The 27871-nt window shown below is 39.9% G+C and overlaps 1 protein-coding gene across 2 annotated transcripts; it reads right to left on the bottom strand.

The window, feature by feature from the left end:
• Window positions 1-3129: 3129 nt before the first annotated feature.
• Window positions 3130-26724, bottom strand: LOC103697696 (heat stress transcription factor A-1-like). 2 transcript variants are annotated; one of them, XM_088705352.2, is made up of 3 exons: window positions 26263-26724; window positions 5451-5510; window positions 3130-4694 (listed from the first exon to the last, which is right to left on the bottom strand). In XM_088705352.2, exons 1-3 carry the CDS (start codon window positions 26530-26532, stop codon window positions 3438-3440), a joined length of 1587 nt encoding a protein of 528 aa, XP_088561478.1. In that variant the 5' UTR covers window positions 26533-26724; the 3' UTR covers window positions 3130-3437. The 2 variants fall into 2 exon arrangements, with proteins under 2 accessions (XP_088561478.1, XP_008777830.1); XM_008779608.6 differs by lacking the exon at window positions 5451-5510 and having other exon boundaries at window positions 26263-26721.
• Between the last annotated feature and the right edge of the window lie 1147 nt (window positions 26725-27871).

Here is a 27871-nt window from a genome sequence, read left to right as displayed (position 1 = left end):
GCCTCAGCATCCCTCAACTTAGTCTCAAGCTAGTTTTACAGGAATCTCTCAAAGCTACAAAAAGGATGTTTAGAATCTCTTCAGAAGTGACAGATTCGCAAGAGATTAGCCCTCTATCTTTTATAGAATTTTCGATAGCCTAGATCAATCCATCTAGTTGGTTCAATAGATGCACCTCACATCCTTCTTGCTCTTGACAGTCAACATCCCCTCAAAAGACCAAGAGTCAGGACTTATCCTTCGGAAGACCACCACCTAGGAGTTAATGCCCTCTTCAAAGCGGTGCTGAATCTAACAATGCGGCTCCTTCCTTTGCTCGAACCATGAGAAATGCTTCAGACTCGGAAGTAGGGGGCTAGTGTTACGGCAATAAATAACCAATGTGATGTGGCATGATCCGATACGTTCATCTCATCATTCAGTAACAGCCCAAATGCTCTCAAAATTTCTTTAAGGCATTTTAGTCAAGCCCCCCATCTGATCTGGGAGCTAGGATAAGTAAACCAAAAGCAGCCAACCTGCAGAGCTGAAGTCTCTCTGTTTATGCTGACGACTACATCATAGCAAAGACAACTTGGCCCTTTTTACCTAGGTGCTCACATGGCTTCAGCAATTCCATCATGTGTTAAGCGGTTGCAGTACATCCCTGGATTGTTATGCTAGTTTATTATAGTATGACACTAAATTTATTAGGATGCGAATCGCTGAAGATGCGGGATCCTAGCTATAAAAAAGCCCAAAAGATCCCTCATAGAAGATGAATGCTCCAGTACTCTCTAGTACCAATATTATTATCCTTTTTCTTCTTCTTCCTTACTTCCTACTAAGAAACCCTCTTTGACTTAAGCATTGAAAGACCCGACTAGAGCTAATTTGGCAAGCTCTCTAACCTTTTGCCTATTGCCTTGCAAGTCCCTAGAGGCAGTCCTTCTCCATAAAAGGTCCATGGAGGTGGTCCGCATCAACGTCCTAGGATCGGCAACAACAATATATATATGTTTGTATGTATGTATATGTATATAGGGAGAGGAGTTAAAATCCAAACCATTGAATATGATTTACTCTAGAAAAAATTCTATATAATTGATAATTTTGGTTGTCTCAATCCTAATTAACAAGTGCTAAAATGAATAGTTTTAGTAGCATAATACTATGGCTACCAAGTGAATTTACATTGTATGTGCTTTATCATGTACTTTACCACACTAATGTAATTGACATCATTCGTTTTTGTACTAACTTGATACAATAGTTAGAGTACCAATATATGTAAATTCTAATTCTTAAACATTTCTTCTAGTGTGGATCATGTCCAATAATTTGGATCTTGAATTTGAATGGCCTATGATTAATTTTAAAAACCATTAACTCCTTTTGTATAACATACTATTTGCAGTCCAAGACCAACTCATATATGTATAAGTACATGTGTGTGTGTGTCTATATATATATATATATATATATATATATATATATATGCATGCATGTATATATGTATATGTATATATGTGTGTGTATGTCTACAAGTTACATCTGGAGTAACTCTTGTGGAGGTTTTTTCTTTTTGAATTAGACAATGAGGATTCTAAAGTGATGATCCGAGCTATTAGATGTAATTGTCTACTTCTAAACTACATACATACCAAAAGTCACATAATTTACAGACCCCAAGAATATGCAACAAGCGGTCAAAAAATATGTATTATTTTATATTATTTAAATTGTCCAATTCTTTAATCACTTGATATATAAGCTAGAGGACTCCAAATCATACGATTTTTTGTATATAAATAGTTTAAATGTAAAGGATCATGTCTAATAATAGATCATCGATGTGGAACCTCTATCTTCCAATTCAAAATTATACAACTCGATAAGAGTCGCACGAAGTGTAACTTGAACTTGATAGATAAGAATTCAATCAACCAGATTTTAAGTCAAATCCTATCCATTAAAAGTAAAAGGTGGGGTCCAATATAGACAATCAGAGCTATTGAATGTGATCAACTACATCCAAATTGATGGATATTGTGCTCCATCCAAAATGTATGCAGTGGAAGTCTAAGACTTTGTTCATGATTTAGCTACATGCGAAAGCATGCTTAGAGTTTAAAAAATTTTACTGAGCCAATCGGTGACTTTGGAGTTGATTTTTGCTTTCCTGGAAGTGAGACTACGAAAGTACACAATCCTCCAAACTTTACTATTTGCAGCTATGTCAATACACATGCATGGCCCTAGGAAGCTTTCTTAGTCTCCAAACTCTAACTACGTCCTAGGAATATATCTATTACTTTAGATCTAGCTTCCTTCTCTTTCTTTTCCTCTTTTTTCTTAGACAATAAGCGTATGAAACATCCTCCATTTTTTTCTGATTTTCTACGTGATCTAGACCCCCGTTGAGACCCCAAATAAGTAATGGAAGCCCTAGGGTTTATGGCCACTCTCAACTAGGAAACCCCTTAGGGTTCTAGTTGGATTAGAACACTAAAGAGAAGGGGACGGCACCCATCCTAGGGCGCCTCCTTTTCTTGTGCCCCGAACTTTCTAGAGGGAATTTGGTTTCTCGTACGCAAGAGAGAGAGGGTGAGACAGCATACTAGGAAAGATGGCTGCCCCATTTGATAATATATAAAGATAAATTAACAATATATTATAATAATAATGTATTTTGCATTGCAAGGCAAATATCAGCTGATTAGAATTTGAGCTGATGTAAATTGCACCAATAAATTATGCATTACAAAATTATTTATAGATGAAGAATGCGGTAAACCCACTAATGATGTCCAAAATCTGCTTTTATATTCCTCTCATTGTAAGATGCCCACACAGAGCATACTAATCATGGGGGAATTGGTTAGGTCAACTGCAGTCAGAAGCTGCATTTCAGGTTCAATACACAGGCAGAACTTGATACTCATATTCCTAGCTTGATTGGCTTTTTCCTTGATCCTGAGAGTTAAAGATAATTGACTGTCCGCTTAAAGCAATGGCTGCCAGTAAAACTAGAACCAATTGCAACAGAATAACATCCAGTTATCCGCAAATTTTGTCAATGGATATGTCAATTTAACAGGTGCTATTCAAACCATAAGAATGCTATCAGGGCACTAAAAGAAGAGCATATTGATGAAGATGGACGCAACATTATATATTTTTGTTAACATCTCAAACAAAACCTTTCTGCCTATATAGCAAGAGGTCAAAACGACAATGAGATTTGTACAAACCCAAAATGGGCACCTCAAGAGCGTGTTTGACTCAGTTGGCTTGGAAGATATAAGGGGAGACCGAGTGAGAACGCGGCCAACTCCATGAGCAGGTGGCTCTGTAACTACAAATCATCAAGAGTACACCGAGAAGATCAGGACCAGAGGATATTTATAATTGTCTATTCAGTCTCCAATACCAAAGTTTATATAGGCATGATATTATCATTTCCTCTGTGATGCGAGAAGTCCCATCTGCTCTGTGAGATGGTCCATACGAGCATCGTCCCACCCATTTTGTTGTTCTGGCTGCATCTCCTTGGGTTCATGTATGCCTGAATCAACATCTTCTAAATCACCTGAGAGTGGGCTAGCCATGAGAAATTGTTCCCAGAAAGAATCATTTATGCTAGGAAGTTTCTGTTCCTCATCAGTGAAGATATCAACATCAGTATCGGAAGAAAACTTTTCTGTCTCAATGGAAACCTGCTCATCCATTGCCGAAATGGGGTTCACGTTCTCTGCCTCACGCTGCACATAGTTTTCACTTGAAATTCCAACAGCATTGCCATTTGGAACCACTCCTTCCATCTGAGAAAAGTCAGGGATACTTGTGTCAGGCTGTTGTGGAGCAATAGCATCTGGAACTCTAGACACAACACTCATATTGGCAAGCTCAGCTGTTGTAACCATGTCAGCTACACTGACAGATGATTGGATCTCAGATGGCACAGATGATGAGCAAATTGCTGAAAATCCAGAGCTCAGTGGCAGAAATGGAGTCCCTGAAGTAGTAGGGACCTCAGATAGGCTGACTCCCGAGTTCCGATTTGAAGAACTGCCGTCAAATGCCTGCGGTGATAAAGCAATGTTCTCAATAAGAAAATTCTCTGAGTTGCCCAAAGTTTCCAGCCTGGGAGATGTGTCAAAATTTAGAATCTGCATTAGCATTGCTTTTGCTGCTTCATTCATTAGAGGTTGATATTTGACTATTTGACAATCAGGTGATGTGCTCTCACCATCCTGCTTGTTACCCTGCATGGGTAGTCGTCGTTTTTTGTTCATTCCAGCTATATGCCAATTACTGTCATTCTGCTGCACCAGCTGTGCCAAGAATCCAGGACTCTGCATGGCTTTTGCCAAGAATGACATCATTTGCTGCTGTCGTTGTTCCATTCCCTGAAGACGCCGGCCTACGGTCTGCAACTGACGATCTGTGCCCTGCTGCTGCTGTCTCAGCTTCACCAGTTCCTGCATGAGTACATTCTTGTCCCTCTTGAGCCTCTCAATTTCTTCCTCCAACCCAAACTTCCCCACCTCAACACATGCTGCAAGATTAGCACTCTGCGCTTGAGGCTGCTGTGCTTGGCTGGGTGTCTGGGCAGGTTTTCTTCTGTTGATAGTCTTCAGCAAATGTTTTTGGCCTCTTAGAAATCCCTCATTTGCAAATTCCCATCGATCCGGATTGACCTTCCTAAAACCCTGACAGAATGCAGAAGACATAAGGAAGATAAAGAAGAAAAATATCAATGTTTATGCGATATTATAATGCCAATGAAACAATCAGCTTAATCAAAAAAACAATGTAACACTACAAGGTTGTTTTATCAACTGTGTGCACTATCAATCTTATGGATAAGTATCAACAGTTCACCACAGTTTGGAAGAAATACAAGAAGAAAAGGAAGCATCACAGCTGCTCCAGTGTTTTCTCCTGCTTGAGCATTCCTTTGATAGGCAGAAATGGCAAAAAATTCAACAAGTTGATCCAAAATAAATGGGATTTATGGGATAATGCTCATCAGAAGTGTATTTTAAAATGTCTTATCATCATAGAATTTATCTAAACTATTATAAGAAAATTCTGGGTTATGAAAAAAAAATACTATGAATTTTAGCCATGTTTGTAACTGCAGAAGATTGGCTTAGCAAGTTAAGTCCTACATGACTTGGTTATTAGGCTGCAATTAACTACTTTTTATTTAATTCTACCAATTCTTTACTAGAAACCTGATTTGTCCACTTATAAATTTTCAGGTCTGAAGAAGGGAAAATATTTCTCAAAATAAAAATATAAATCTCACCACTCAAAGATCAAAGAATCTGGAGAGAGGGGTATTAGAGTTTGAAAAATCCAGACAAAGTGATTCCTGACAATATAATACTCCTCCATCAACCCAAACCCCAAATAAATAAATAAAAAGAAAAGATCAACAATAGAAAAAGCTCATATAATACAAGCATTGTAGCACCATAGCCTCTTGTAAATAATCCATGCCGGCATATCTTCTGCTTTTTCTGCCAAGAATTGTTGCATTACACAACATAGACAACAGTCAGGGCCCATTTCTACAAATTAACCCTGACAGAACATGAATAAATTTAATAAATCAATTACAAATCATTTGATCAATAGATAAACTGAATATTTAGTTCTAGAACATGAATTAGAAAGGAGAAGCTGATAAATGATGATTTATCACAAAATAAGTGTTTAAATATTTTCAAAGAATTTTGCTACTTTACGGTCCAACCACCTTATTCAAAGCATGGAATCTAGAGTATCAGTCCATGTTCTTTGAGAGAAGGGTTTGAAGGTGGTAGTTTTTGTCAAGATCTCCCACCACCCCCTGTGTTTTTGTTTTTTCTTTGTTCCCCTTGGAAGGAGGGGGGGGACACAAATTCAAGAAGCATCACATCTAACCGATGCAGTCCTTATCATGTACAATTGAAAATCACATCATGAGCATGTGAAGGGTAAAAGAGCAATAAGATTATAGGGAGATGAAGTGGGAAACACAAATTAAAACAAAATAAGCAACAGCATTATAAATTTAACAAAAAAATTCTCCATTTCACAGCCTAATTTAATATTTGGAATATCTGAAATCTATGAGAAATAAGGCAATGTAGTTTTATAAGGGTTACAAGAATATTATCCTACTTCACATCTGAACCATTACTCTTAAATGAGTACTTAAACAGGAAAATTTTATGGAAACTTCAAGCTAGGCAGAAAGATAACTAAAATAATATGAACAAGAAATAAAATTCCAAAAAGTTCACACTCTAGAAATACTATTTGGGCCTTATTTCTAGCACAATTTGGTAAACAAGGGAAAAAAAGGGAATGTTCTCTTCTTAATTCGACCTTGAATTGCAAACAAGAAGCTGGTTCTCAACCACTAGGCACTTTTATTGTTTGCAATTATTTTCTGACTCTATAAAATTCCATAATTTAACCCTAAGACAGAGAAAGTTAACATGACCAAAGAAATCATCTCCTAGTCTATAAAGATACTCCACATTCAAAAGGTGTGACAGTGTATCCTTCATTAATCTTGTTGAAATGGCAACTCTACTATCATGTCCATGTAAAAAGTTAGAGAAGCAATTCCAGCGTGCAATCTTTCACATGCAGCAACGAATGCTACTGTGTTAATGGAGCATGCAGCATAATCAATTATCTCCTTAGACTGAAAAGAAAAAAAAAAATCACATGAGGACATTCATACAAGGTAAGGTACTTATCAGCATGCAACTTAAGAATGGTTCACAAGATGCATGTCCCTGATAAATCATTGTGCAAGTTGTCTTCATGGCTGTCCTTAACTGTGGCAATTCTTTATCAGAGATCCAAAATGATATTGAGAGAAATATTATCTAATGTAGGAACCTCTACTGACGGAAAAGAATAGAAAAGTTTGGTAACAGATAAGGTTGATGTCATCATGCAAATCTTCAAGGCCTCAACAAAATAACATGTTTGAGATGAAAGTGCCAGATTTATGCTGTGATGAGAGCACAAAAGTGCAACCTACATGTCACTAAAATTAGTGTTATTGCTAACCGATAATGATAAATTCACTGGATTAATATTATATTTGGGGTTGATACAGATTATCATAAATTAGAGATAAAATGCACATTGAGTACAAATTTGACTTCAAAAGGATCCCTTCCCAGATCCGATCCGGTTGAAGATCGGGTCGGGTCCGAGTCAGGTTCGGGTCCGAATCAAGTCCATTTTCTTTGTGTTTTTGGGAAGGAATTTTGGGCAAATCTAATTTGGCCATATCATAACTATGAGGTGCTGGGTGACCCATGACTTGAAAGACTTGCACTTAACCTCCAGTCAGAATAGATGACCCGTGACGAACTCAGTCCGTCCGTCTACAAGCCAAATTTCATATCACACTATTTTTTTTATCTATATGACTAATTGGACGGAACTTGGCATCTCCCAGCTCTCATCTCAGGAGGGCAAAGAAAGTCCCAGACCTTCTTCCAAAATCTAAGTCCATTGCAGAAACTGGCACATGACCAATTCAACGTTCCAGCAAGGCGTGATCACGCCACCATCCGCCGTCCACGACACCTCCAACTCTTTCCAGATCTGCAGCTCCTCCGCCTCATCCCACGTGCGTCTCTTCCATTCCGCGTCTTCAACGCTACTCCCAGCGGCTCACAGCCACTCATCCTGTCCGGCCTCCTCCATATCGAGAGCTCCCGAGCCAGCTCTTTCCTCCCGTGATGCTAGCAGTGGTCTCGCGGCGCTTTCCAAGTGAGCTCCAGCCCCTCTCCCGTGATCCAAGCCGGACGATCCCACGGCAGCCTCCGCCTCAGCCCGCTAGCCAGCAACCGACGTCCGCCTCTCCAGTGATCCACGCGTCTCCAACCAACGTTTCCAGCTCATCCCGCAGCGTCTTCTTCCTTCCCAAATCAGCAAACCGGGATCTTCTTCATCCGGCACCCCAGCAATCACGCCGTCCTCCTTCCGAATCGGCGCCCGTCTGCAGCTCCTCCCTCCTTCCGTGTCCAAGATCCCATGATGCATGCAGAGATCCAGCCCGTCCCAGCCTCCTCTGGCCATCCACGTGTGTCTCGCATTCATCCTTCCGCATCCCGGACGACCTTCTTCCCCGATTCCAGCGATCCCGCGCCCATCAAGCGTGCTGTGATCAAGCCACTGTTCCAGCCAAGAGCCTGTCCGCCCTCTCCTTCCGCCCATGATTCAGCCATCCACGCTTGCTGTGGCACTATAAGAAGGGGAGAACGAAGAGGAGGAGGTGAGCTCGGTTTGGGTGGTGGCCGGCGGGTCGGAGGAGGAGGAGGTGAGCTCGGTTGAGAAGAAAAACAGAGCATTGCTCTGTTCTTGGGGGGAAGAAAAGAATAAAAAAAATAATATTTTATGTTCTAGCAGGAGGGAGAAGCTTTTTGTTTTATTTTTTTTATGTTATTTGTAAAAGAGAAGAAACATTAGATTTCCAATCTCCACTTTTATTTGCAATAAATTTTCTTTTTATCAAATCTATCATTTCTTTTTCATGCAATCCTTGTTCTAGGTTCAACTTAATTTCTATTTTTTTTAATGCAATCTTTTAATTCTTCTTTGATGCAATACATTAAATTTTCTTTTATGCAATTTATGTTCTAGGCTTTTGATCTTCTTAGCACTTGTTTTCATCCATTTTAATTTATGCCAAAATTTTTCTTTGAATAGTTAAACATTTCATGAATTTATAAATGCTCTTTGATTTCTAAGTACTTGTCTTTTTATTATTTTTAAATAAAGAAGATTCTCTGATAGACTAGAGAATCTATCATCATCCCCGATATAATGTTTTTCTTTTATTATTCAAAAATCGATTTTGAATCCAAGTGAATGTTCTAATTTTTATGCAACTCCAATCGCCTCCCTGTGGATCGACCTCTTACAACCACTATTCTTCGAGTAGGAAAGGTAAGAGAAAAATTAATTTAAACTTTGTTTGTCGGTTCTAACAACGATCTGTTTAGCATATTTTTAGGTAAACAAGAATCGGACGAACAAAATTTTGGCGCCGTTGCCGGGGAGGCAAATCGAGAAGCAAGAACGATCACGAAGATCAAATCGAATTTTGGATGTCCGGAGTAAACGCACTCCGGTAGTAAGTTTTTATTTTTATTTTTATTAATTTTCCTTATTTTGATAATTTCTAGTTAATAATTTCGTAGTTATTAAATTCTGAAATTTGAAATTCGAAATTTAATATTCAAAAAAAAATAAAAAAAAAATTCAAAATTCAAAAATTCAAAAAATTTAAATTCAAAATTTGAATTCTGAGATTTGAAATTTGAAATTTAAAAAGAAAAAAATTAAATCAAAAAAAAAAATTATTTTTGCTAGTAATTGATAGGGTGCAATCCTCCGAGGTTATCATACCTCTATTGGGACTCCTCACGGAGTAATCTCCAGAGCTTATTCAACGGGCATTCGGAGATTGACTGACGCATAAGGATTGTATTTAGTTTACATTCAAGTTATTGCTATATAAAAATTTAAAAAAAAATTTAAAAAAAAATTTAAAAAAAATAAATAAAAAAATAGTAAATTAGTAAAAAATTGCTTGCTCATTTAATCAGTACAACCTAATGACATTGCATAAACTTTAAAAAAATTATTGATTATTTGCTACATTTAGTATTAAGCATTTGCATAAAATAATTTAAGGGCAAAATCCATTAAAAAGATAAGGTCGGAAAGTCATTACCTGTCCTTAGCCCAAAAATCACCACCTTGCATACATATCCTAAGCCAAATTAAATTAAAATCAAATTAGACGTTGGCCTTAGGGTTTTCGAGCTCAATTAGGCTCTTGGAAAGAAGCGGCTGAAAGCCACTCCAGTGAGGATTTAGTAATTGGTGATGTCTAGGAAAGTTTTACAACAGTGAGAACTGTTACGGGTATTGTGGTATCGGTGTACCCTTCTGGCACCACCACACACCTCGGGACTTTCCTGGTCACTGGTTACTGAATCGCTTAACTGGTAAGCTCAAGCTTAATCTGAAAGGAAGATTAGGAGCTGTCTAATCTAGGAGAGAATTTCAGAAACTTTTTAACCTGATAAATCTCTGTGCAACTAGATTTAAGAAGCTACTAAACCTCACTTAATTCTAAGACTAATAGGGTCAAATTGTTGTGGTCATCTGTGTCTAGCCCTTCTCTTCTTTTAGGATTTCGTTCATTATAGGAGTCAAATATAATGAAGTGTTGATAATGTATGCATGGTAGAAGGTCATTAAGGGATAAGTTAACCCCATTTGATCCTGAGATTGACAGAACTTTTTATCACAACTTGCGAACTGTAAATCAACTGTCAATCTCTACAATGGGTGAACACATTAGAACCCTGAATGAATTATTCACTCCTGCATCCGCTAGTCCACCTACATGTATAGTGTTGCCAATAAATAATGCAGCCCAATTTGAAATTCGGGCTGCGACAATAAATATGCTACCCAAATTCCATGGGTTTGAAAGTGAACAACCCTACATTCATCTAAATAAATTCATGACAATTTGTCAAACTTTCAAAAATCAAAATTTAGATGAAGAAAGTGTAAAATTGAGATTGTTCCCAATGACCTTAGAGGATCGAGCCGCGGCCTGGCTATATTCTCTGGCCCCAAATTCCATCACAACATGGGAACAACTATCTAGGAAGTTCATGGCAAAATTTTATCCCATGATTAAAACAGAAAAAATTAAGGATGCCATAAGAACTTTTAGAGGGAAATCTGAAGAGGAATTCTTCCAAACTTGGGAATGATTCCATGACTTGTTGGTCAAATGCCCACACCATGGGCTTGATAAGGCTGATCTGGTCCACTTCTTTTATAAAGGACTACCTCCGGCACATAGAAACATGATCGAGTCCATGCACAAAGGTAGGTTCATGAACCAAACCCCAGATCAAGCCTATGAATTTCTTGTTGACTTAGCCGAAAATGCCCAAAATTGGAGTAGCTATGGTGAGGAAGTAAATAGAGATGAGTTCGGATCTAGAAAACCAGATAATTATGAAATGAAAACATATCCAGAACTCAAAAATGTCATGTCCAATCTGGTGACTGAGAATGAACAACTTAAGTAAAAAGTTTGATGCTTTCACTGTTTTCACTAGTTCGAGTTCATACAAAGAGTCAAATCCCATCATGAAAGTGGATCACGAGTCACATAGTTTATGTGTCTTGTGTAACAGTCCGGAACATCTAGTGGAGTGCTGTCCTAATCTGCCCACCATAAAGGCCGAGCAAGCAAATGCTCTAAATTCGTATAGTGCCTTCAAGAAGCCCACTCCCAATTCATTCAGTCCATTCTACCATCCTGATAATAGGTTCCACCCAAATTTCTCATACAAGCAGAACGAACCTATTCAGCATCAAGGTGGTCTACCAGATTTTCAGAACAACTTCCCCAGGATAGGTCCATCACAAATGAACCAACTTTTGGTTCCATCTGTACCTCCTTATAATGCCCCTATCCCGCAGCAACCTTCACCATTAGAAACCATGATGGTTAATATGATGAAGCAACAATAAGATTTTATTAAGCAACAACAACAGACCAACACAGCCCAAGCCCAAACTAACCAATTCCATGCGCAAGCGATTGCAAAACTTGAGGTTAGTCTAAGCCAAATAGCAAACTCTCTAGGGGATAGAAAGAAAGGTGAACTACCTAGTCAACCAGTGCCTAACCCTAGTAGACAACAAAATCAAGGTCAGAGAGGTCAGTATCAAATCGATTCTAATGGAAATCCGACCTATGAAGTCCAGACGATTACCACTTTAAGGTCTGGCAAGCAAGTGGACAATAAAGTCCAACTTCCTGAACATGAAAAAGAAAATAAAAATGAATCCGATAAGAACCCTATTCAGAAGAGGGGTCAAGAACAGGATAAATCAGACAAAAAGGAAGAACCCATAGAAACATACAAACCTAAGGTTTCCTTTCCCAGTAGACTTCAGGACTCCAAGAAACAATCTAACTTTGATGAAATAATGGAAGTTTTTAAAACTGTTCAAATAAATATACCTTTTCTCGATGCCATAAGACAAATTCCCTCCTATACAAAATTCTTGAAAGACCTCACCACGGTCAAAAGAAAAACCAGTATTCCTAGACAAGCTGTTATGGCTGCACAAGCCTCATCTCTCATTCAACAACAGATTGCACCGAAATTCAAAGACCCTGGTTGCCCAACCATTGAAATAAAAATAGGAGAGACGATCATCCAGAGAGCTCTATTAGATTTAGGAGCCAGTGTGAACCTACTTCCCTACTATGTGTACCAAAAGTTAGGTTTGGGAGAATTAAAGCCTACAAATATTACCCTGTCCTTAGCAGATAGGACAGTGAAGTACCCCAAGGGGATTGTAGAGGATGAAATAGTGAAAGTAAACGAGTTTTACTATCCTGTGGACTTCGTTATCCTTGAGACTGAACCTGCAATACATCCAGACAGTCATACACCTATAATTTTAGGTAGGCCTTTCTTAGCCACAGCAAATGCTGTGATCAACTGTCGAATGGGATGCTAAAATTATCTTTTGGCAACATGAAAGTCGAGCTTAATGTCTTCAACATAAGTAAACAACCACCAGACGACAAAAAAATCAATGAAGTTGACATGATTGAAAGTCTGGTTCAGGAGACTTTCTTACAAACTTATAATAAGGACCCTTTAGAAGCTTACCTTGTCCATTCCGAGAAAGGGGTCAAGCATGCGCCCCTTAGTTCTATTCCCCTTATGAGCATAGATCGTCATCAGCCAACTGTTCTTCATCGGACTCTTCCAAAACCATTCTTAGATAATGGTTGAAAAAAAAGAGGATTCACATTTTGTCCGGCTGAAGACATAAAACTTAGCGCTCTTGGAAGGCAACCCAACATGTAAATATTATAAAAAAAAAATTACTAACATGCAGGTTTGGGATTTTTTTTACCCCAATTGTTAATTTACCTACCCATATCAGGTAACTTCTCCTCTATCCTATTACTGCTTTAAATCTTCTTTAACATTGAGGACAATGTTAGATTTAGGTACGGGGGTGAGAATATTTTTGATGCCAAAAAAAAAAATTAAAATTAAAATAAAAAAAAGGAGTTCAAATTTTTAACTCAAACTCTAATCTTTTTGGCTGTACAAACTAGGAATTGCTTTGACAATAGCTTTGAGTTAAGGAATATGATAGCAATTCTAGCTTGAGTTTTCGTCCCACCTATCTTCTGCTAATATAATACAAGATGATTTAGCACCTACACGTAAGCACATAAATAGTGGGGTATGTATACTTGCAACTAATATGAATACTTTAATATTCGGGATAATTTAAAGTTATATGTGTAATGAACCCCCTAATCAAAAAAAAAAGATAAAATAAAATAATAAGTTTATTTTAAGTCTTCTCACTGAGTAACCGGGCCTCTTGCCTGGCAAGCAGCGAGTGTTCGCGTAAAAAGATGAGAATGATTGAGATTAAACTTTGAGTGACTAATTTGGCCTTGAAGCCTAGTTAACTTGAGTTATTAAGCCCGTTAGGGTGTCTCTACACCTAGTGCCCTGAGCCATCTGGATCAGGAGTCATTGGCCTAACACTCGCTACATGGGTCAGCTAGAAAGCTTAATAAGGCTAGATATTGCACAAGTCATTCTTCTTAGCATTCAGTCTGATAAAAAAAAATATAACAATAAAAAAAAATTGGGGTGTTCATTACCATTTAACTCTAGAAAATCTTGAAAATTGGAGTGATCATGTTGGAAGTAAGTGAAAGCCACTCATTTATATGATATTATCTTGCACCTCACTACATTCTTGACTTGTTAGCAGATAGATGGGGAGTAATGGAACTTGAGTTAGAGTCGGCTTAAATATGATAGCAATAAGTCTTTATTGTCCTTGCAATTCTAAGTTCATACAATGATACTTGTTCAAATTTTGAGTTAAACATTAGAAATTCCTGACTAATGAAGTTTGTGGGTAACTTCACTGCAAACCCTCACGAGACAGCACTCGTCCACTAGGGTAACCTAGGGGTTTAAAGGCTTGTTGCACGTGCTAAGTGCAATCGTTACTCCCTACGAAAATGGGTGCATATCTTAGTTTGTGTATTTAGCTTCAATTCAAAAAAAAAAAGGAGAAAAAGTCATAAGTTAGACTACATCTTTTTGTGCCCTCATTTTATCGTTTGCTTGTTAATTGCTAGAGACTAGCAATAAGCTAGTTGGGGGGTGTGATGAGAGCACAAAAGTGCAACCTACATGTCACTAAAATTAGTGTTATTGCTAACCGATAATGATAAATTCACTGGATTAATATTATATTTGGGGTTGACACAGATTATCATAAATTAGAGATAAAATGCACATTGAGTACAAATTTGACTTCAAAAGGATCCCTCCCCAGATCCGATCCGGTTGAATATCGGGTCGGGTCCGAGTCAGGTTCGGGTCCGAATCAAGTCCATTTTCTTCGTGTTTTTGGGAAGGAATTTTGGGCAAATCTAATTTGGCCATATCATAACTATGAGGTGCTGGGTGACCCATGACTTGAAAGACTTGCACTTAACCTCCAGTCAGAACAGATGACCCGTGACGAACTCAGTCCGTCCGTCTACAAGCCAAATTTCATATCACACTATTTTTTTATCTATATGACTAATTGGACGGAACTTGGCATCTCCCAGCTCTCATCTCAGGAGGGCAAAGAAAGTCCCAGACCTTCCAAAATCTAAGTCCATTGCAGAAACTGGCACATGACCCATTCAACGTTCCAGCAAGGCGTGATCACGCCACCATCCGCTGTCCACGACACCTCCAACTCTTTCCAGATCTGCAGCTCCTCCGCCTCATCCCACGTGCGTCTCTTCCATTCCGCGTCTTCAACGCTGCTCCCAGCGGCTCACAGCCACTCATCCCGTCCGGCCTCCTCCACATCGAGAGCTCCCGAGCCAGCTCTTCCCTCCCGTGATGCTAGCAGTGGTCCCGCGGCGCTTTCCAAGTAAGCTCCAGCCCCTCTCCCGTGATCCAAGCCGGACGATCCCACGGCAGCCTCCGCCTCAGCCCGCTAGCCAGCAACCGACGTCCGCCCCTCCAGTGATCCACGCGTCTCCAACCAACGTTTCCAGCTCATCCCGCAGCGTCTTCTTCCTTCCCAAATCAGCAAGCCGGGATCTTCTTCATCCGGCACCCCAGCAATCACGCCGTCCTCCTTCCGGATCGGCGCCCGTCTGCAGCTCCTCCCTCCTTCCATGTCCAAGATCCCGTGATGCATGCAGAGATCCAGCCCATCCTAGCCTCCTCTGGCCATCCACGTGTGTCTCGCATTCATCCTTCCGCATCCCGGACGACCTTCCCCGATTCCAGCGATCCCGCGCCCATCAAGCGTGCTGTGATCAAGCCACCGTTCCAGCCAAGAGCCCGTCCGCCCTCTCCTTCCGCCCATGATTCAGCCATCCACGCTTGCTGTGGCACTATAAGAAGGGGAGAACGAAGAGGAGGAGGTGAGCTCGGTTTGGGTGGTGGCCAGCGGGTCCAAGGAGGAGGAGGTGAGCTCGGTTGAGAAGGAAAACAGAGCATTGCTCTGTTCTTGGGGGGAAGAAAAGAATTAAAAAAAATAATATTTTATGTTCTAGCGGGAGGGAGAAGCTTTTTGTTTTATTTTTTTTATGTTATTTGTAAAAGAGAAGAAACATTAGGTTTCCAATCTCCACTTTTATTTGTAATGAATTTTCTTTTTATCAAATCTATCATTTCTTTTTCATGCAATCCTTGTTTTAGGTTCAAGTTAATTTCTGTTTTTTTTAATGCAATCTTTTATTCTTCTTTGATGCAATACATTAAATTTTCTTTTATGCAATTTATGTTCTAGGCTTTTGATCTTCTTAGCACTTGTTTTCATCCATTTTAATTTATGCCAAAATTTTCCTTTGAATAGTTAAACATTTCATGAATTTATAAATGCTCTTTGATTTCTAAGTACTTGTCTTTTTATTATTTTTAAATAAAGAAGATTCTCTGGTAGACTAGAGAATCTATCATCATCCCCGATATAATGTTTTTCTTTTGTTATTCAAAAATCGATTTTGAATCCGAATGAATGTTCTAATTTTTATGCAACTCCAATCGCCTCTCTGTGGATCGACCTCTTACAAACACTATTCTTCGAGTAGGAAAGGTAAGAGTAAAATTAATTTAAACTTTGTTTGTCGGTTTTAACAACGATCTGTTTAGCATATTTTTAGGTAAACAGGAATCGGACGAACATGCAGTATTTTACATCTGTGTGAGCATCTGTTTATAGTTATCAGCTTTTAAATTATTAAGCTTCATGTTCAGCCACTTATGAAAGTTTTCATCCTTTTGATCCCCCTACTAAAATTGATCTTAAAAAAAAACACACATACACAAACATTCACTTTTCATGAGACCAGTCTGCTAGCTCTTTTAAAGTAGCTGGAATAGGATATTATGCAGGATTTAGGACTCATCTAATTGAAGAACTATAAACAATTGATTTTGGTGCCAAACTGATGTAATTAGAAAGCATTAACAAAAACTTTTATTTTGGTACCATAGTGATAGAACCACTTGCTTCATAGCTTCACAGAAAGCTTTGAGGCAATTTTGTGAATAGGATGTGGCATGATCTAGATGGAAGGTATAAAGGGGACATAAGTTGCATGAGTTACATCATTGCAAAAATCTGCAGGAGTTAATCATCCACATATCCCTTGCATACCACTCTGTACGTCATTCCTCTATTATTAGAATCATTCAGTCTACTGCTTCAAACATTTTATCCATGATTTATATCGTGTATGTGAGAACCGGCCCATAAAGGCCCATCCCAGAATGAAGTCGGCAGCACCCGCTGACTTCAATTCGAAAATTCAAAAATGTTTTGGATCAGAACAGAGGAACCGTGTTTCCCTACCCGATCCGCCAGCCATTGAGAGGATAAGGCCACGGAGTCATGGCCAGTGACGACTCCGCGGGCCGTTCGAATGGCCGCCAGCCATTAGGTCGTGCACAACCGCTACCATGATCGTGGGCGGGTGCATGACCGCCAAGTTTATCCCCAATCAAACATGCATAAACCCCCCCTCATCCCCTGCGACGGACCACCACCGAGCTCCCGCTTCTTCTTCCCTCCCTCCGGCGGCCGACGTACCACCACAACTAAGCTTCGTCACCCCCGAATTCCCTTCCTTTTCTTTGGATTTTGGTTACTCTATTTTTCCCCTATTTTGAGATCCACTTTGCCTGTCAGAAGCCGCCACCGCCACGAGATCCACCGCCCCTGCCGTCTGCCGATGAGTCCCCTGCCTTGACTTGCTTCTTCCTTGGCCGAGGGAGCTGCCACCTTGGGCAGCTAGGGGAGGTGCCCTTTCCTTCTTCCTCTTCCTTTCCCTCCCCATTCATGGCCGAATCACCACGACCATCTCGCCGCCGGCCACGCCACCTCGCCCGAGCCGTTGGCTGGGCCACCGCCAGGCCAACGGCCACCCCTAGCCTCTCCTCTTTCTTCCCTCTCTTCCTTCTCGTCTTCTTCTAGCTTTCATTTTCTTCCCATTTTAGTTTATTCATTTATTTATTAATTTATACATATATATATATATAAATCTCTTGATGTGATCTTATCTCTCTAGATCAAGCCTACATTCTGACTAAATCTAAACCTTTCTCCTAACGGTTGACCCAAACCACTCGGACTGGGCCCATGATCAGAATTAAACCAAGACTTAGATTGAGATTCTCTCTCTTCTCCCTCTTTCTCTTTAGCTAGACCCAGGGATATTAGTTCAAAGCCATGACTCTCTTTGCTCAGATCCAAGTTGACCCCTGGGTGAAGGCCCTAAACCGCCCCGGTACTCGAACGTCATAAGCCTTGCCAGGTATCTCCTAGAATTTGGTTATCCTTGTCCTTTATTAAGCTACTTAAATCATAGCTCATCTTGATCAGTTCAGTTCACCCTGCTCGTACCTACCCCAGCAGCCGGACACTACCACCCGATCGACCTTGCTTTTCTTTCATCCGGATTTGGGTATAAAGTCATATCCCCAATAGTAATTTTAATTTTTGACTTTGCTTGCTTTTAAGATATTAATTAAAATTAATGATATTAAAGGAACCGGTTCAGTGTCCAAATACCACTATTTTTATACTTCGCAGTCGTTGCACCTGCCCGTGATCATGGCGGCAATTGTGCATCACCCAACGGCCGGTGGTTGTTCGAATCGCCCGCAGAGTCGTGATCGGCCACGAGTCCGTGGCCTTTTTCTCTCAACAGCTGACAGATCGAGCAGGGGTGCGTGGTTCCTCTATTCATGGGTGTTGCCGACTTCAATCCGAGATGAGACCTTGTGGGCCGCTTCTCACATTTGTCACGCCTCGAACCCAGAGCGTAACAGACGCCTCATATCTGTATGGCGGACCATACAAGTATGCAAGGCAACAGATCATATCAAAGCAAGAACGATTCTTGAAAATTAATTTAAATAATTCTTACAATCAGTTGTTCCAAAGTGACATAAGTCAACATATGCTAACCATTTATTCAAATCAAATAAAATATTCTAATTAGTCTAAATAGTCTAACTAGAACTCTAATCACCAATAATATCTACAGAAGATCTAGCGCACTCTTCCAAGTCCCAAGCAATAATGCATCTAGATATGAAAAATAGAGAAAGAAAGAATAATGAGCTATACTAACCCAGTAAGCAATATAACAACATAACACCCCAAAGTGGAATCTCATCATGCCAAATAAATAAATAGTTAAAGAACATGATATTGACTAAGAATAAATCAAGTTTTGAATCATACATGTATCTCTTTTGAAGTTTACTATTATTTTCATAACTGATACTAGAAACCCAACATCAGGCTATGGCCATGTAACCCAGTGGCATGGGTCAGAATCCACAAAGTGCCAAATATCATTATTCTTAACCATCGGCAGTTTAGTGTCCAAGTACCACTATTCTAATCACCGATGGTTCTTGTCGAAACTAGTTTCTCAGATTTGAAGTCGACAGGGCTAACGAATAGTCCCCATTGGTGGGGCTACATTATAGCCATGCTGAGAATACATATATATGAAATAAATTTCATAATTTATTCATTCATATTTTTCAAATTTTATAACATAACACAACATATTTAAAATAATATGCCTGATCCGTTTGACCAAGTATAAAACAGATATAACAATCATATTCAATAAAGTAATTGTCATTTTACCATAATTTGAAAAATACACATTGAAGCATTAGGTTACTTACATCTTATCACTTCAAAATTCCACTCCAATTAGACGAGTTAGGTTCACCTGCTTTAATATCATTAAATTTTTATTAATATCATAAAAGCCAAGCGAAGTCAAAAATTAAAATACTATTGAAAATACGGCCTTACACCCAAATCTGGATGAAAGAAAAGCAAGATCGATCAGGTGGTAGTGCCCACCGCTGGGGTCGGTCCGAGCAAGGTGAATTGAACTGATCAAGATGAGCTATGATTTATGTGGCTCAATAAAGGTCAAGGGTAACCAAATTCTAGAGAATATTTGAGAAGGCTAAGGTACTAGGTCGGTACGTCGCCTGAGTATCGAGGTAATTCAGGACCTCTACCCAGGGGTCAACTTGGATCCGAGCAAAGAGAGTCAAGGCTTTGAACAAAGATCTTTGGATCTGGTTGGAGAGAGAAAGAGGGAGAAGAGAGAGGATCTCAGTCTAAGTCTTAGTCTAATTCTGATCACGGGCCACGCCGAGTAGTCCAGGTCGACCATTAGGGAAAAGGTCTAAATCTAGTTAATATGGGCTTGACCTAGAGAGTATCACATCAGGAGATTTATATATATATAGGAATTAATAAACTAAAATAGGAAGAAAATAAGAGCTAGAAGAAGACGAGAAGGAAGAGAGGGAAAGAAAGAGGAGAGGAGAGGCCTGGGGTGGTCAATGGCCTGGCGGTGGCCCGGCCAGCAGCTCACTGCAAGGTGGCGCAGCCAGCAGCGAGATGGCCGTGGTGGTTCGACCATGAACGTGGAGGGAACGGAAGAGGAAGAAGGGAAGGACAGCGCCCCTAGCTGTCCAAGGTGGTAGCTCCCTCAACCAAGAAAAAGCAAGTCAAGGCAGGGGACTCACCAGCAAACCACAGTGGTGGTGGATCTCGTGGCGGTGGAGGCTTTCGATGGGCAAAATGGATCTCAAAACAGGAAAAAAATAGAGTAACCAAAATCTAGAGAAAGGGAAGAAAATTTGGGGGTGGCAAAGCTCAGTTGTGGTGGTACGTTGGCCGCCGGAAGGAGGGAAGAAGAAGAGCAAGCTCGATGGTGGTCCGTCACAAGGGATGATGGGGGATTTATACATGTTTGGATGGAAATAAACTTGGCAGTCATTGCACCCGCCCTCGATCATGGTGGCGGTTGTGCACGACCCAACGGCCGGCGGCCATTCGAACGGCCTGCGAAGTCGTCACCGGCCAGGACTCCACGGCCTTATCCTTTGAATGGATGGTGGATCAGGCAGGAAAACGCGGTTCCTTTGTTCTGATCTTTCTTTTTCTTTTTTGAATTTTCAAATTGCAGTCGATGGGTGTTGCCAGCTTCAATCCGGGATGGGCTCTTATGGGCCAGTTCTCACATTCTCCTCTTCTTTAAAAAAAGTTGATCCTCAAAATTTGAAAAATTTTGACTTTCCAAAGTTAAAGATGCTCAGCCCAAAAACTCATACACTCAAGGTAGCCAGAAGATAACTTATCATGGAACGGGTGTTTTCCTAATGCAAACACCCAAGCAGGGCCTTAGCATACCACACATAAGGCCAACCCTAATTAGAGTCCAATCATTGATGGTTGTGAAGGTGATTCACAAAAGAATATGTAGTGATGAACTTTAGACAACAATGGTCTATCTCAAAAATGATTGATATCAAATCACAAGAGCAAGTCTAATAAGGCAAGGTATTGATACCATGATTTCATATGTCACAAAGCTTAAAATTTAACTTCAATTTATAAATAAGGTGGGAACGAATCGTACATGATTTATTCGGATACCTAACAAATTAGACCATATTTAATCATTAATCAACTAACCCTAGTGATGATATGCTCAAATTTTTTTTTTCTTAGCATAGCCAACAATCGGAGAGAATAACATAGCCACATCATGATTAGTCTAAGGATCAACAGTTTTCACCTTTTCTTCAATAAAAGTCTTAGTTATTGAAAAGTCAAGTCTTCTATCATAACACATGTCAAATCTCAATCAATATTTTTGACCAATTTTTAAATGACTTAATGGACCACACATTAGCTGGGCAACTTTGATCAACATTCTCCAAAATTTCTTAATGATTCTAGATCAATTTTTTTTCAAAACATCAATTAATGTTAATTTAATTGATCTATCACAAGATCATAAACTACTATTTGAGCGTAAAATAATCTTTTTTTTCGGTACATCGGCAACTCACATATAACGAATGTAAGTATTGCCCAAAAAGTCAGAAAGTAAAATAGACTACAAGAAAGACGGGACAAAAACCTGGTCCACCCAGATGAAGTCGCCTGAATGATGAGCCGCATAGAGGCCACCTAATCTGCCGCACTATTGTCCTCTCTGTAAACATGAGAGATCCGATGGGAGATGCATTCGCCTAACAGACGGCGAATATCGTGAAGCAATCGCATTCCCCTATTAGCGCCCCCGGTCTCCTGGATCCCTTAGATCACCGTGGCGGAATCCCCCTCAATGATAATGTGATCTGCCCCCAACACCCATCTCGCATAGAATACTCCCTTCCATGCTGTGTCGACAGACTAGTCGAAGATGAACCGACCCTCGGCCGCCAATAGTCTTGCCTGCTGATCTCTAATGACAAAGTCGGCGCCGCACCAACCACCCTCTTGGGTACTGTTGTCGAAGTTCACTTTGAGAAAACTAGGATGTGGGGGCTTCCAAAAGATGATAACACACCTGGGCGCTACGTGAGCGAAATGAGAGCCCCAAATTCTCCTGGCCGCCCTAAGAGACGACGACGCAGTGACATCAAGGACCTCCGCCACATGAAGTAGGGCCCTGTCTACTACAATTCTCAGAAGCTCAGCTTTGTCCTCGAAGATGCGAGCATTCCAATCTAGCCAGCAGTGATAAGCCAAATAGGCTGCCCTAATCCCCAAGGACAGAAGCCCGGGACTCCGGAAGGACTCAGCCAAGAGGGTCAAAAACTCCTCTATTGACGACCAACTCCACCGTAGACCAGAGCAAGCCGAGGCACACTCCCATAACGAAGCCGCCCTCTGACAACCAAAGAGGACATGGAATATAGTCTCTTCTGTCTCCTGACAAGCCCAGCATCCCAAGGTGATGCGCACCCCCTGTCAAGCCAAGACTCGCCTGGTAAGCAGACATCCCCAGGCGACCTTCCAAACAAACAAGGCTACTTGAAGATGAATACGCAGCCGCAAGATCTACTCCACCTCCATCTGTCTAGCTGCAAGCCTCCTCACCAACTCGAGAAGGTCCCGTGTCGCACCTCTGTCCTTCCCGTCCGGCCCCACAACTGCCTATCCCCCGCCTCAGCCCCCATGATTGGCACCATTAACACCCGCTCGCCCGACTGCTCGCCAAAGACCCGCCGGACGAGGTCCCCATCCCAATTCCGCCCTCCTAGGGGCCAATAGATCGTGGACTCTGCGCTCCTCCAATCCCCTAGGGTCGCAAAAGGTGGGCCATCTGCACAGTAGAATGTCAGCCAGCCAGCAGTCCCCCAAAACGTCCACCGCTCGACCATCACCAATCTTCCATTGGATCTCCGAAAGCACCAGGGGGCACGGGCACATATCTCTCGCCACAGAAAGGAATTGCACCTACCCACACGGAAGACATGCGGGTCCATCGGGTCCCCATACTTGGCCCTCATCATGGAGCCCCAGAAACTCGACGGCTCCAATATGAACCTCGCTTCCATCCTAGTAGCAAAGATGTCCCGTCGCTCGACTAGAGATTGGATACCCAGTCCACTAATCCTAAACTTCAAGATTGATAATTATTCTCGAATTCTTTCAAAAGCATAAGCAAAGAAAGGCCCATACTAAAACATTCTAGATCTAAGATCAATTAATGCATGAACCAACATTGCACTAATCGTAAACTTGAAATGTTAGAAATTTTCTTTGCACAGCAGATAGGAGAACCTACTAATGACAAAATGATATCCATATCAGTCAAAAATCAAAAACAGTATCATTTCCCTTGACAATAAAATTCTCTTTAACAAGAAAAACCATCAAAAACTTTTCCGAATCAAATAGACACTATTTCTAACCAGCCAAAATTATTCAAACCACCATGCTTCTGCTGCGCACTCCACCAACATTCTCAAGATTTATAAGTTGACTTCCAATCAATATTGTAAATTGAAAAGATCTAAAATTTTAAATTTCAAGTAAAACCAAGGAAAAACTCTTGAATCTCATCCCTAAATATATTTTTCTTCTATATAATAGTTTCATGCATGATCCACATAAAGGTTGCAACCTCGAAGAATATTTAAATAAATATCATAAAATATTTTCAAGCCCAAACTTTAAACAAATTTTTATGAATGAACCTTAACTAGCCACCAAAATAATTATCCTCAAGCTAGAAGTAACATTAAAGTACCCCATGTCAAGTTGAACTTCCAAATTCACTTATATAACTAATAAACAAATAAATTACAATGCACAATAATATTCCATGGCTAATACTCCTTCACTTAATTTTAGTCAAAATCCAATTAAGCATAACCTGAAATATAAATTGCTCCACCTAAAAAACTCCCAAAATAGCTTATTCACACTTTGGCCATGAGCACAGTTAGCTAGCATTCTGATTTCAATGAAAATGAAATAAGCATCACAAATAAAATTTAGATAAGATAACACAAATTCATCAATAACAAAAACAAACAAAGACATTTGTCTCATTATCTAATTTTTACCCAACTCTCAAACTTTCCGACGAACCCTAAAGATCCTAAAAGCTAAGCTCTAATATGACTATTTCAATCACGATCTCTAGTAATCTTAAACTTAAGCTCTGATACCATTAAATTTATCATGTTCTGAATCCAGAGCATAATAGACGTCACATACCTACATGGCGAACTATACAAGCATGTAAAGCTACAGATCAAATCAAAAAAATAATTCTTAAAAATTAATTAAATCAAGATCTTATACAAATAATTGTTACAATCAATTGTTCCAAAATGACATAAGTCAATGTATGCTTAACTATTTATTCAAATCAAATAAAATATTTTAACTAGTCTAAATAGTCTAACTAGAACTGAGAATATTTCAGAAGATCTAGTGCACTCCCCCAAGTTTCGAGCAATCATGAATCTGGATTAAAAAATAGAAAAAAATAATAAGCTACACTAGCCCAGTAAGCAACATAACACCCCAAAGTGGGATCTAATCATGCCAGTAAATAATTGGTTAAAGAACAAAATATTGATTAGCAATAAATCAATTTTTGAATAATACATATCTCCTTTAAAGTCTACTATTATTTTTATAAACTGATACTAGAAACCCAACATTAGACTATGGCCACGTAACCCAGTGGCATATGTCAAAATGCACAAAGTATCAAATACCACTATTCCGAATCAGTTTAGTCTCCAAATACCACTTTTTTAATCACCGGAGGTTCGATGTCCAAATACCACTATTCCGAATAGTAGTATTTAGCACTTTGTGCATTCTGACCCATGTCACTAGCTTATGTAGCCACAGCCTGATGTTGGATTTCTAGTATCAGTTTATAAAAATAATAGTAAACTTGAAAAGAGATATATGCATAATTTAAAAATTAATTTATTCCTAGTCAATATCTTGTTATTTAACTAATTATTTACTTGGCATGCTTAGACCCCACTTTGGGGTTGTATGTTGCTTACTGGGCTAATGTAGCTCATTATTTTTTTTTCATTTTTCAAATCCAGATTCATGATTGCTCGAAACTTGGGAGACTGCGCTAGATTTTCGAAAGATATTTTCAGTACTAGTTAGACTATTTAGACTAGTTAGAATATTTTATTTGATTTGAATAAATAGTTAAGCATATATTGACTTATGTCACCTTGAAACAATTGATTGTAACAATTATTTATATAAGATCTTGATTTAATTAATTTTCAAGAATTATTGCCTTGATATGATCTATAGCCTTGGACGTTTATATGGTCCACCATGCAGGTATGCGACATCTGTTATATTCTAGATTCAGGGTGTGACAGTGTACTTATTTTAAAAGTTATGCATGTTCAATTACTTGGAAATATGGAAAAAATTGTGAGAGAAGAGTGAAATTTGATTAGGCAACCCAGCCTCTCTTGGTGTGAAAACTAAGTCACACACTTCAATGAATGAAAAGGAGTGCTAGAGTAGAAGCAAAGGCAACAACGTATACAAGCTCATCTTTAGATAAATCTATTTGGAGAGGATGTGATCTAAGGGCTGGAAGGAATCAAGAGTGCTTCGAGATTTCTTGAAACTCGGGAGGAAGCAGCAATTGGTCTTGGATTAGAGGAAGTGTTGGTTCCCGACAGCCTTGATTTAAAGAATTTCAAAGCCTCATCTGCGCAGGTGAAAAGTTACCAAGGCAGGCGGGCAAGATATTGGGAAGCTAGACGATGAAGTAGATGGAGATGAGATACAGTCTTGAAAGTTACTACAATTGATATTGGCTCCAATATCATGAAAGAGTTCATAACTCTTCTCCGTGATTTGAAAGTTCCTATAATCATAATTTTTTCAAGAATTATAGTCTTTCATCAAGTAAATTATTAAGAAAGTGTAGTTACAAAAAAAAAAAAAAAAAAAAAATTGGGTTTTCTTTTCACTTAATGTAATAAAGACTGATATTTCTTTATTAAACATGCATGATTTCTTTGTACTTTGCATAGAAATATAATGTTAGTTGGCCCAAAATTCCATCTTCACCCATTATTCCTTTGTCTTCAATAAAATACAACTTTAGCAAATATTTCATATGTTTAACCACATTTTTCCATCCCAATCTTATCTTCCATCAGAGCTTAACAAACCCCAATCGACACAGACAAAGATGAAATCAGGAAGCACCCATCATTTTAAACCGATTCAAACAAAGCAGACAGAATTCGAAGGGAAATCATCAGAAAGGGCCAAAGGGCTCACATAGGTGTTGAGCTGGCGGACGAAGCTGGAGAAGTTATTGTGCTTGAAATACTTGGGGAGGAGGTCCCGCGCGAATTCCGGCGTGTTCCACACCACGAAGCTGTTGTTCCCCGGTCCCCACGACACGATCGCGTCCGTCGCCGGGTCGTCCACCATCTCATACGTCTTGCTCAGGAACGGTGGCGGCGCGTTCCCTCCCAGCCCCGCGTTCGCCCCCGCCGCTGCCGCCACATCCGCTCCTCCCCCTCCGCCGCCGGCACCGCCGTCCATTCGGTCGCCGATAATGGCGGCCAAGGGTTTTGGGAGAGAAATCGACCTCAAACAGGGCCAAGAGTCGCCGGAGAGTCCTAGGGTTTGGGCTTGGAGAGATAAGACCCCAACGGTAACGGAAAACGGGTCACGGCAGCGGTGTCGGTTGGGCAAGACAAGCCTGGCCGATCCCGAAACACAGAGCGGTGGGGGAAAATAATAATAATAATAGCTAAAAATTAATAACTATATATTAATTAAAAAAAAGATTTGGGGCGTAGGGCGAGACAGCGCAGCCGGTTACCGTGCAGAGGGGCAGAAGAGGAACCCCTCGCTTTCCTTAAAATTTCGGAAATACCGCTTCTGTTTTACGGCGTACATACAGGGAGTCCACCGGTCAAGAGTCAAAATAAAGCTTCTGATGGACTTCTGTTAAGAAAATGTAAAGAATCGGACGGCTGTCGTTGTCTGAAATGAAGACTTAGTTTCGTAATTTGAGGACAGGATGGTGGCAGTTGTTGGGCGAGTGTGACGTGCAGGATAACCGCTGGCTTCCACGTGCCAGAAAAATAAGCAATAATTGTACACTGACATATATACCCCTATTTAAGTACTTTTTTATCGGATTGTAGGTATGTCTCAATGAGTTGTGGGTAATTTAGTCAATTAAATCATTAGATTTAATCATTAAATAAAGAGCACAATTTACTAATTAACACCTACATTTTGAAGCACCCAATGCACCACCCCATAATTGATTGTGAGGACCACGCGAGGCGGGTTCGAATATCATCGAGGGTGTAGAACTGGGTGTTCAATTGAGTGAGTTTGTGACGTAATCTAGCTGGATGGTGGAGGGCGCACTGTTAACAACAGGCTACTGGACGTCTAGCTACGTGACACGTGGTGGGGCTTCTAATTTTGTTTTGGTTTGACCGCTTTGCAATGGCATTTGGCTAAATCTAAACACCAATTTTTGGCTAAATCTAAACACTAGTTTGACCTCAGGATGCCACGTCCTTTTCTAACTTAGCTCTGGCATACAAGAAGGTTATGGCATGGGTATCTAGGACCACAACCTAGCACTTACCCTTTGTAGTTGATAATCATGCATGGACATTCAACCTACTAGCACTTGATGTGACCCATCATGGGCTTCTAATAAAACATGATATCGATGGAATTTACATTAGTGATGCAGGTAAGATGATTTTCGTTAAGTATGCCTTAAGTTTACAGGTTCTAAAAGGTCGAATCTATATTAGTTTTAGAAGATTGACTTAGAATACCAGTCTATATCAACTTAAAACACCGGCTATATATTGGCAGGAATGCTAGCTCGAGTCTAAACTGATTTACT

Source organism: Phoenix dactylifera, chromosome 10 (genome assembly GCF_051530095.1).
Source record: "Phoenix dactylifera cultivar Ajwa chromosome 10, Ajwa_hap1_PhDact_Kaust_v1.1, whole genome shotgun sequence".
In the NCBI taxonomy this organism is placed as follows: Eukaryota; Viridiplantae; Streptophyta; class Magnoliopsida; order Arecales; family Arecaceae; genus Phoenix; species Phoenix dactylifera.
The sequence above is the reverse complement of the archived record's forward strand: the minus strand, read 5'-3'. Positions and strand labels throughout refer to the sequence as shown.